General features: G+C 42.7%; 1 protein-coding gene across 37 annotated transcripts in view; it reads left to right on the plus strand.

The window, feature by feature from the left end:
* LOC118319082 (protocadherin gamma-C5-like) overlaps positions 1 to 12,053 on the plus strand; it is a 205,374-nt gene that overhangs the window by 154,606 nt on the left and 38,715 nt on the right. Inside the window, exon 1 of one of the 37 annotated variants that reach the window (XM_047334639.1) lies at positions 40 to 3,055. The exons of 33 other annotated variants lie outside the window; for them this stretch is intronic. In XM_047334639.1, coding sequence (XP_047190595.1) covers positions 671 to 3,055 — 2,385 coding nt within the window. In that variant the 5' untranslated portion in view covers positions 40 to 670. Of the gene's footprint in view, positions 1 to 39; positions 3,056 to 3,384; positions 6,016 to 12,053 lie in introns of those variants that run through there. 3 more of the 37 variants (XM_047334650.1, XM_047334636.1, XM_047334645.1) reach the window with 3 other exon arrangements.

Genomic DNA, 12,053 nt, shown 5'->3' on the forward strand with positions numbered 1-12,053 from the left:
ATCAACTTCCTCTTAGTTTATACTAATGTGCCAGACTCTTTCATCCAAAACGAGTTACAACTTATAACACTAAAGCTCCAGTAGTTTGAAGTATGAGTAAGTGCTAAATATTTTCAAGAACAACAAATTGTGGTGACATCAGTTAAAGAAGCGCACCAGGTGTCATTTTCAGCACCTTGGAGAGGGACACGACTCAATATTCAAAACCACGTAGTTTTTACAGTTTATTTTTTTAATTTGCTTCATTTAACTTAAACAAATTAACTTCTTACATTACCTTTCACGTTCCCCAATTATATGCCATTTTATTTCCCAGTTAACTGCAGTATCAAACATCCCCGTCCAATCACAGGAGAAGTGTTCCTTATCATGTTTCCATTTATTTTGCAAATTTCAGCTGCAATTCGATTTGATGAACTCACAGTGCCGCTGTTGGCCAGTTTGTATCAGATTTACTGCAGACTCTTTGTACCTCCCATCGTGTCTTTATTTCAGAGAGAGAAAAAGACAGAAGCAACGCGCACTGTCTGGATTTTACCGGAGATATTGTTCATCGAATCCATTTTCAAGCCAGGAATATACTTAAAAGGCTGAGTTGACGATTAAATTGGGGACCACGATTGTCCAAAAGGCGCTGGTGGTTTAAACTGGGATCACGTCGGACAGAACAATGAGGGGACACGTACTGCTGCTGTTGTCGGTCCTCTCCCTCCGCCCGGCGCTCGGTCAGGTCAGCTATTCCATTCCTGAGGAAATGCCCAAAGGTTCTCTCGTTGGAAACATGGCAAAGGATTTTGGCTTAGACGTAAAAAGACTGAAATCGGGTAAAGCTCGCATTTTCACTCCAGACAGTGACGAATATATTGAGCTGAATAACGAGAGAGGAGTCCTCCTCATCAAAAATAGAATAGACCGAGAGGCGCTCTGTGGACAAACGACGCCTTGCGCTTTGCATTTTCAGATAATATTAGAGAATCCGATGGAATTTTACAGCGTGACTATTGAAGTCACAGATGTTAATGATAACCCTCCGTCCTTCGAAAAGAACGACGTCAGATTCAAAATAAGTGAATCCGCTGTTGGTGGGGCGAAATTCATATTAGATCGTGCAGCTGATCCTGATGTAGGCTCTAATGGACTGCAAACATATAGACTTCAGCCGAGAGATAATTTTAATATTAAGTTACACGATCAAGCAGATGGAACGAAAAATGTTGAAATGATCTTAGAGAAACCTCTTGACAGAGAAAAGCATGAACACTTGTCTTTGGTTCTGACGGCGGTGGATGGGGGCGAGCCGCAGATGACCGGAACAATGCAGATTCTAATCACTGTTTTAGACGCTAATGATAATCCCCCGGTTTTTACGCAGCCAATTTATAAAGCATCGATTAAAGAAAATTCACCTGTAGGAACAGTAGTAGTTACAGTTACTGCAACAGATGCAGACCAGGGAACGAATGGTATAGTCACTTATTCAATTTCAAGTATATCAGATCACGCCCGCGGTCTATTTGAAGTAAATAATGAAAGTGGTGAAATTCGACTGAAAGGAAACATTGACTATGAAAAAGCTCGAACATTTCAGATAAACGTTCGTGCAAGTGACGAGGGAGGACTAGCTGACTCCTGTAAAGTGATGATCGACGTCACTGACATGAATGACAATAAACCCGATATTCATATAATGTCGAAATCAAACGTGATATCAGAAAATTCCGAACCCGATACAGTTGTGACAATGATAAATATTAAGGACGCAGACTCGGGTGACAATGGTAAAGTCCAGTGTACTATGAATGATAATATTCCTTTCGTTATGAAGTCAACAACCAATCATTTCTACAGCTTAGTGACAGACAGTGAGTTGGACCGAGAGAGAGCCTCTGAGTATAATATAACAGTGACGTGCTCTGATGAGGGAGTGCCCTCCCTCTCCAGCAGCGTCACTCTCACCTTACAGATCTCTGATGTGAATGACAACGCGCCTGTCTTTGAGAGCAGCTCATATGAGGCCTACATTGTAGAGAACAACACACCAGGTCTCTCGATATTCACAGTGAAAGCCAGAGACGCTGACTGGAACCAGAATGCCCGAGTTTCTTACATACTGGAGGACTCCTCTGTTAACGGAGTGCCAGTCTCCTCATACGTGTCGGTTAGTGCTGATAGTGGAGTCATCCATGCAGTGCGCTCTTTTGACTACGAGCAGATCAAAGATTTCCAGTTCCGGGTCAAAGCTCAGGACGGAGGCTCTCCTCCTCTCAGTAGTAATGTGACAGTGAAAGTACTGATCCAGGACCAGAACGACAACCCCCCTCAGGTCCTGTACCCAGTCCAGACTGGTGGCTCTCTGGTGGCTGAGATGGTGCCTCGTTCAGCAGATGTGGGCTATCTGGTCACTAAAGTGGTGGCTGTTGATGTGGACTCTGGACAGAATGCCTGGCTCTCCTACAAACTGCAGAGAGCCACCGACAGGGCGCTGTTTGAAGTGGGCTCACAGAATGGAGAAATCAGAACGATCCGTCAAGTGACTGATAAAGATGCAGTGAAACAGAGACTGACTGTGATAGTGGAGGACAACGGGCAGCCCTCTCGTTCAGCTACAGTCGTTGTTAACGTGGCGGTGGCGGACAGCTTCCCTGAAGTGCTGTCGGAGTTCACTGACTTTACTCACGACAAGGAGTACAACGACAACCTGACTTTTTACTTAGTGTTGGCTCTGGCTGTAGTCTCCTTCCTCTTCATCACGTGTCTAGTGGTTATTATCTCAGTGAAGATCTACAGGTGGAGACAGTCTCGCGTCCTGTATCACTCCAATCTCCCTGTGATTCCATATTATCCACCACGTTACTCAGACACTTTGGGGACAGGGACTCTCCAACACGTGTACAACTACGAGGTGTGCAGGACGACTGACTCCAGAAAGAGTGACTGTAAGTTCGGCAGAGCTGGTAGTCAGAACGTGCTGATCATGGAGCCCAGTTCTACAGGGACGATGCAGAGGATGCAGAGTGAAAAGAGCATCCTGGATGAACCAGACTCTCCTCTAGAGGTATAGAAATGTGATACATCACACAATCTGCAATGACCAATGCTTTTCGTTCCTACGTTGAAGTAACTCTAATATTTACATTTACTCATTTGGCAGACGCTTTTGTTCCAAAGTGATTTATAACTGGGGGACAACAACAAAGGCGACAGTAGAGTTTAAAATAATAAATGTTTTCAGCACCTTGGAGAGGGCCATGAGTCCAAATTCAAAACCATTCAAAAACTATCTATCTATCTATCTATATATCTATATATATATCTACACATCTACCTATAAGCCTGTCTATATATCTGTCTATCTATATATGATATTACTGCAAGACGACACATTAAACTCTGGTTTATGAATTTCTGCAGTTTCTGTTTACGTCTCTACGTGCCGCTGTTGATTAATGTGAGAAAATAAGAACCCTTTCTATAGCGAAGTCCTCCCTTCCCCTGCTTTATGACGATTGGAGGTGGCTTTACAAAGACACCCGACTAGGCTCACAGCAACATACTTGTCTTTTCTTTTTTACGGTGTGGCGTTTTATTTTTGATCCATTTGGATTTGGTATAGATTTCCCCAAGATGGGTGGTGGTTGGATGTTTTCATGGACGCTGTTGTTTCTCTGCATTTGTGTCGTACAAGTAACGGTCGGACATGTCCGCTATTCTATACCTGAGGAAATGGCGACGGGCTCCATTGTCGGGAATATCATTCAGGACCTCGGCTTGGATGTCAAGCGGCTGAAAGCTGGTCGGGCTAGGATATTTACGGAGGACAGCAGTGAGTACATCGGTCTGAATTTGGATAAAGGGACTCTCATAATTAACAAGAGGATCGATAGAGAGGAGCGATGCGCGCTAGTGTCTCCCTGCTCTCTCCATTTTCAAATAATACTGGATAATCCTATGGAGCTGCACCGCATCGATGTGGAAATTATTGATATTAATGATAATGCTCCGGTTTTTGCCAAGAAGGAAATGAATTTTGAAATAAGTGAATTGGCTGTTAGGGGAGCACGTTTTTCTCTAGACAGCGCCAGAGACCCAGACGTTGGGCTGAATACTCTCCAAACGTATAAACTCAGTCCTACAGATCATTTCAAATTAAACATGCTATCTCGACCTGACGGAACTAAATATGCCGAAATGGTTCTCCAGACCGCGTTAGATAGAGAGAATCAAGAAGAACACAAACTAACACTGACGGCATATGACGGTGGCGACCCCCCTAAATCAGGGTCTGTCAAAATCAACGTCATTGTCATGGATGCAAATGACAATGCACCAGTGTTCAGCCAGTCTCTTTACAGAGTGACCGTTCCTGAAAACGCGTCAAGGGGTACTGTCATTTTAAAGGTCAGTGCCACGGATGCTGATAAGGGAACAAACGGAGACCTTGCATATTCGTTCTCTCAAAATAGCGACATCACATCATCTAAGTTTAGCATGGATTCCCATAGCGGGGACATATCTGTGGGAGGGGAATTGAATTACGAAAAAGTCAAACATTATGAGATTGATGTTGAAGCTACAGATAAGGGAGGGTTGACAGACACATGTAAGATTCTAATTGAGGTGACCGACGTAAATGACAATGCCCCGGTCATAAACATCATCTCCCTCTCTAACCCCATACCAGAGGACTCGGCTCCAGACACTGTCATAGCCATGCTCAATATTAAAGACCTGGACTCTGGTAAAAATGGTCAAGTTAAGTGTTTCATTAGCCCAGATCTGCCTTTTAAAATTAAGTCAACTGCCACTAATTTTTATAGTTTGGTGTCTGATGACGATTTGGACCGTGAAACAGAGCCTGAATTTAATATAACAATAACTGCAATGGACGAGGGTTCACCGCCTTATTCAACGAACAAGACTATTCATTTGAGAATATCAGATGTAAACGACCACGCCCCAATGTTCCCACAACCAGTCTTGAACGCTTTCATCCCTGAAAACAATTCACCTGGCATGTCTCTCCTCATTGTCAAAGCCAGTGACCAAGACTCTGGGAACAATGCACGCATTTCCTATTTCCTAGAGGACAGTCCACTGAATGGGATGTCAGCCTCGACTTATTTTTCAGTGAATGCAGAGAGTGGAGAGATACTTGCTTTGCGTTCCTTCGACTATGAACAAACGAAAGATTTCCATATTCGCGTCAAAGCTCAGGACGGAGGCTCTCCTCCTCTCAGTAGTAACGTGACAGTGAAAGTACTGATCCAGGACCAGAACGACAACCCCCCTCAGGTCCTGTACCCAGTCCAGACTGGTGGCTCTCTGGTGGCTGAGATGGTGCCTCGTTCAGCAGATGTGGGCTATCTGGTCACTAAAGTGGTGGCTGTTGATGTGGACTCTGGACAGAATGCCTGGCTCTCCTACAAACTGCAGAGAGCCACCGACAGGGCGCTGTTTGAAGTGGGCTCACAGAATGGAGAAATCAGAACGATCCGTCAAGTGACTGATAAAGATGCAGTGAAACAGAGACTGACTGTGATAGTGGAGGACAACGGGCAGCCCTCTCGTTCAGCTACAGTCGTTGTTAACGTGGCGGTGGCGGACAGCTTCCCTGAAGTGCTGTCAGAGTTCACTGACTTTACTCACGACAAGGAGTACAACGACAACCTGACTTTTTACTTAGTGTTGGCTCTGGCTGTAGTCTCCTTCCTCTTCATCACGTGTCTAGTGGTTATTATCTCAGTGAAGATCTACAGGTGGAGACACGAGCGCCTGTTTTACAAATCCAGTGGGAATCTTCCTGTTATTCCATATTACCCGCCCCTTTATGCAGACGTAGGAGGCACCGGTACTTTGAAGCAGGCCTTTAGTTATGAGGTATACGGAACTACCGACTCCCGGAAGAGTGACATGAAATGCCCTCAGCCCTTCAGCCAGAGCACATTGAGTGTTGACCACAGTGCTACAAGGACAGTGCCAAGGCACCAAACAGAGGCAGAAAATGTTCTCATGGAGGTGAGATCAGAACATAATTTGCTCCCTTAAAACCCTTGCTCCTGTATAATGTGTGTGTGTGTGTGTGTGTGTGTCTTTGTGTGTCTTTGTGTTTGTGTGTGTGTGTGTGTGTGTGTGTGTGTGTGTTAGTTTCAGACAAATATTTCAACTAGTACTACTACTTTTGACACTTATCTTGTCTCTTGTGGTCGTCTATTTACATGATCTTGCTGATTAACCGTATCTTTATGTGTGGCTTCATATGTGGGGTACTCTGTCAGAAATTTGTTATTTTTGCTTTTGAAACTACATCTTCTTAATGTATAATGATAGATTCATATAATTCAGTTCTTATGCATTAGTGGTGACAATTATATGTAACATCTTGCACTGAAACATGATGTTAACCAAGTAAAAACATAACTATTTTCCTATGTGTAGATCCCTTTATGATGCACTGTATGCCCTATCACAGAGCATCATGTGATGACCTGCAGAGGTGTGAGAGAACAATGCAAAAGCTGCAATGAAAGAAAAAAACAACAACATTGGCCTCATCCCCACTACAGCTTTGCTCTCACATGGAAACACACAGCCATGCAGTGCACTACTTTTTCAGTGACCTAGTTCCCTTTAAAACATGGTGCAGCCTATTGGCATCAAGCTGCACAGGCAGAGCAAATGAACAGAGATTCATGGATGCAACAAATCTACAAATACTACAAATACAAGTCAATGAATTAAATGTAAAGAGCGACACAGTACTATTTGTTAAGAGCTTTACAATGTGGTCGAGGGAAAGAGGGAAGTGTCACTGATACTGGGGAGATTGAGAACGAGGGAGAGAAGCGACGTGATGGAGAAGCAGAGTGAGAGAGAGGGAGAGCCAGTGGGGGAGGGGAAGAGGCACGTGGTCACCGGCACAGTCTCCACCATCCCTGCTATGTGCAGAATTTGTGTTAGTGATGCAGGGCAGCCATTTTGATCTGCAGCTCTCTTTGTCTGCTCAAGTATAGGGCTAAGGGAAGTCTTGCATGTGGAACAGTTGTGTCAGGCTGCTGACTGCACTGTTAATGACTCGTAGAGTGTGGCATGTCTTGACAGAATATTGAGGGATGGAAGAGAGAAGGAGAGATCTCGACATATGTTACGCAACACATGACAAGGGAATGTCATAAATCAGGACAGAGGAATGTGGCAAAGTCTGCAAAATAATAATTTAAACCTGGATCTGTAAAAAGCCCTGCCTGTTTGTATTACTGTCGACAAATGAAAGCGATGCAGATGTTATTTCCCCCCTTAATGTGGTAAAAGTGACAGTGTGGTCGGCCATCAAATAACCCTGCTATTATAATGATGCCTGTGGCGTGGAAAATAAATACATGTGCAAAGTAACTTTCTTCTTTCAAAGTTGGTGGAAATAACACTTGGGGGCACATGAAGCTTTATTTCAAACATCTAGCTTGGTGCATGACTCTTTGGAGAGTTTAGTCCTGTTTCAGAGGAAGCATTAGATCATCTGGTGTGCCTGGTTTGGCATGCTGGGAGGTGTGTGTGTGTGTGTGTGTGTGTGTGTGTGTGTGTGTGTGTGTGTGTGTGTGTGTGTGTGTGTGTGTGTGTGTGTGTGTGTGTGTGTGTGTGTGTGTGTGTGTGTGTGTGTGTGTGTGTGTGTGTGTGTGTGTGTGTGTGTGTGTGTGTGTGTGTGTGTGTGTGTGTGTGTGTGTGTGCAGTAAAATCTGCGTGATGCTCAAGGCGTGTGCATGTGAAAACAGAAGTTGCAAAACTACAAAGCAGAAAGTAAGGTTAAGTATGTTCACCCCCATATCCGCTGGAAGCAGTCTGTCATAATTATCAGCCCACATCTGTGTCTGCTTTACCTGTTTCTACTGTGTTTAGACCGTTATGTCTAATTTTCTCAGGTTTTAAGTGGTGAATGTTATACTGAGCACCATAAATTATTTTGACCACAGCGTCTCCGTAGGGGTCAAAGCTCACAGAAACCCTTTGCAACCCACTACTTTTATCTTTTCTGTTGTTGCTTTTTTCTTTTTCTATAAACCTCCCTTGGGTGTGTCATCAGCCATTTTGGATCTTACACAAAGCCCCGGACATCAGTTTATTAATCTTGTTACTGGCCACAAAACTGTAATCACCTGCAGAAGCTTCCCCGGTTCCCACAGGCCCAAGCTCTTGCGTGAGTGTTCAAACTGTTTTAGCCAAGCTGTCTGGTGAGCAGCTGTATACCCATGTGCATGTTGGCGGGGCCCTTCAGCACACTGTGCAGTGTGTGTGTGTGTGTGTGTGTGAGAGAGAGAGAGACTGAGGGGATGTGGTTATGGTCCAGGATGTTTACAATATAAACCCTATAATTGTTGACAGTCCAGATATCTGAGATATCAGGGACCTTTGGCTGTGACTTTATACTTCAGAAGAGACGAACTACACTTTATACTCTATGCATGATATTAACAGAAACAAATAATATGTACATAGCTTCAGTACGTCTGGAACATGGCTTTGCTCTGTAGGTGACTTTGCTTTGTTTGTTTTACTGTGCGAGAGAGCAGAGTGATAAAGTAGATCAGAAGGAATTGAATATGTCTTCATACAGCGACTACTAGTAGAACATATTTTTTGGGTAACAATTGCTGATACACCACTTGGTCAAAAAGATGGCAATTTCAGTGTTTAATATACTAACTACCATTATACAAAGGTGTAGATATAGGTAGCTGGTTAGGAGGATATGACTGTCTCGGCTCTGTCAGCCAGGACATGTTGGTGAAGAATTGCTTTCAAGATACTCATTCAAAATCTAGTTATACAGTTCAGTGTAATAGCATGCTTATGGATCCTAGTCATGTGTGCGGCTTGCACATTCAAAGACACACACACCAAGAGAAAAATACATCCCCACACTAGAATTTGACTATGAACTACAAACTAACCCGAGGACCTCATATGACAGGAGTTATCTTGTTAACCGCTGATAAGGGTTTGTTTTTCACACTGGAGGGGACGGTGGTTCATCACTACAGCCAAAACAAACTCATCTCTCAGAGAGTAAAGGAGTATGAAGAACATCAATGTGGTATTATGATCACTCTTTTGTACAACAATAGAAATATGCGTTTACTAGTTTACTGTTGTTTACTTTACTGTCGTGATATTGTTGTGTGCCTCCGGCAAATTCGATTGACTCCAGGAGAAAAACTGATTTGTATACAGTGTTGCAAGGACCTTTCATTGCATGAAATAGTAAAATAATCCAGACATATGTTTGCAATGAAAGATCTTGGCTTTTGATGCGTGTTGGCGTGTCAAGTGTGTACAGTAAGGATTACACTAGGGATTACTGAGAGCAGTGGAATATGGGGCAATGGCCAAATTGTGTCAAGCTCACAAAGACTGAAACATACCCACATAGGCATTGACAAAATATATTCTAAAACTCATCAAATTTACATTGCAGTCTGGGGCAAGAGCAATTTCCACACTCTCTGAAACCAAATCCAGTTTCCACCCAAAAGACTTTTCATGTGATTCAGTAGAAAGACTTAGTCTTGCCTGAGGAGTTATCACAGGAATTCTATACTTGCTATGATAATTGACTCACTCTTGTCAAGTTTGTGTCAAACTGGAAGGCCACTGTTCAACAGCCCCTCTTGGTTTTCTCCAGTCCTCCTTTTTCCTCCTGATCTCATTCTCTGCATCCTTCCCCTCCCCCTCTCCAGCTGCACCACTCTGCTGCAGAGAGTGAAAGAGACGGAGAGAAAAAAGGATGCGATTGCTCAGTGTAGGACATTTTGTTCGGTCTAAAAAAAGACATTAAACGCTGTGTGGTGTCATTTCATCTGAGTAGGTCATAATGTTCATGGCAACAGGAAATATATTTAATGTACCAATGTGCAGCCCTTTCTAAAGAGATTTTTTTTGACCCAGTAGTTTATAAACATTTGCTTTTTTGAAAAACATAATATCATATACATATGTGTATGTCTTGGCATCATTTCTCTTTGTGTCCTTTGTGTTCTTCTTTATCCTCCATGTTGTTTTTGTAGCTCCTTTTTTTTTGCCACCATTGCCAGCTTGCAGGAAGCTGGGTGGGATACAAGTAGGAGAGGTGGGATGTGTTACCATAGCAACAAGCTGACTCACTGGCAGGGCTGTACCATTTTTACTGTGCCACAGGGGGTCGGCAGCAGATGCAGCCTCCAGTGTGTGGTGGCTCCGTGTATCTGTTGTTACCGGGACAACAGGAGACACCCCCATTTTGGGAAAAGAGGTGCAGTGTCCTCAAACCAGGGGTGGCAATGATGATGATGATGGAGAAAAGGGAGGGGGGGAGGGTGATCATGGCTGATGGGGTTATTTGCTCTGATCAGTGATGCCCTGTTTAACTTGCCTTCCTTTGTTTTTCACAATGATTGTTTTGACTAACATATAGGCTTAGCCTTAAGTTTTTATTAAATTATATGTTTCTTTTATATGACTAATAGAATCTAAACTGCTTCTTGGTATCCTTTGTTTGTGTCTTTGTTGCTTGTGTTCCGAGTGACCTGTTTATTTTAAATGTATGGGTGTTTTGGAGCGACAGTATCATCTCACAGTATCACTTAAAATGTGTGTTCATTTCTACAAACACAAGGAACATTGAGAAGATTTGTATTTAAACTGCAAGTGTGGCAGTCTAATAAAAAAACATGCAGGTGCTGCTTTGCTTTGACAAAGGAGCTTGAATCTCACAGATGCATTAGCTGTGACAAACACAGGGTCACAGAGCAAAGACTCTCATTAATAAAGCATAGATTTGTCTGAGGGCATCGCCTCGAGGCCCCCTGCTGTTGATGTGGAGGTAGTGGCTTGGTGCAGCAGTGCAGTGTTGTGGTTTAGTCTGAGTTTGTGGTTTGTACCAGAGCATCTATACACTTCTGTTTTATAAAAATCTAATGTACCCTGATTCTCATGTATGAAATAATTCAACATACCATAAACTATTAAGTGAATAATGCTGGTCAAAGCGATTCAACCATGACTAGAAATATTGTTGTTAAAGCAGCTGCAGTGACCTGTAACTCTGGACTGTTTCATCAGTGCTCTATACCTTTCTTCACTGAAGCTACTGCTTCTGTCTTTCTACACAATATTGTTTAATTTTGGTTATTGAGGTGATTTGTTTTTATTATTATTATTTTAAAGAAAATATCAACATTTTTGTTTTATCCATTGTCGTAATAATCACCCCTCTCACAGGGACAGCAGGCTTAAACAGAGTTTCCCTAAAGCTCATTTTCTCTTCCTCTCTCTCTCTCCTTACTCACTCACTCGTGGACTTATGGCTGTGTTCATCAGTTGAACATATCATTTCAATTATTCTAATGCTATCCCAATACATAAATAACTTTGTTATGCGTTTGTTTGTTTTATGTTTTGTTAGACTTTTCTGTTTCTTTTATATTTTGTGACAATATTTGCTAATAATTCACATCATCTTATCATTTGTTTAGATAGAGCAACATATCTTTGTTTTTTCTCTTAAATAATTCATGCACACACACAGCAAACTCTTTGTTAACAATCCAATCATGAGAGATAATTTAATAACAAGCATAAAAAACATAAGTGACACAGTCTGTGAATTCACACACACAGACACACACAATCACAACACTGTTTGATGAGAGCTCCGTGGTAAGTATGTTGGGTGCTGTCCTTCCCAAAGCCAGACTCGTGTTTTCTGACCACAAATCTAACCGACATGTTTCCTCTCTTGTTTTTCTCTTCCATGTTTCCCCCTTGATGTCTGCTGTTGTTCTCGTTTCCTCCCCGAACTCCTGTTGATTCCTGACTCGCCAAATAAGGTAAGAAATATTCTCCATATTGTTCGCAGCAATGCCATCAGACACATACAGTAGAACAGATCACTGATGCACTGACTGAACACCAACAGAACATCATGCTGTAGATCCCCATGCAGACACTGAATCCAAACACACACTCTAGCAGTGACGAGTTTCACAAACATCACAAATTGTCCCTGAATCAAGCAGTTAATCAGA

Source organism: Scophthalmus maximus, chromosome 9 (assembly GCF_022379125.1).
Source record: "Scophthalmus maximus strain ysfricsl-2021 chromosome 9, ASM2237912v1, whole genome shotgun sequence".
Taxonomy (NCBI): domain Eukaryota; kingdom Metazoa; phylum Chordata; class Actinopteri; order Pleuronectiformes; family Scophthalmidae; genus Scophthalmus; species Scophthalmus maximus.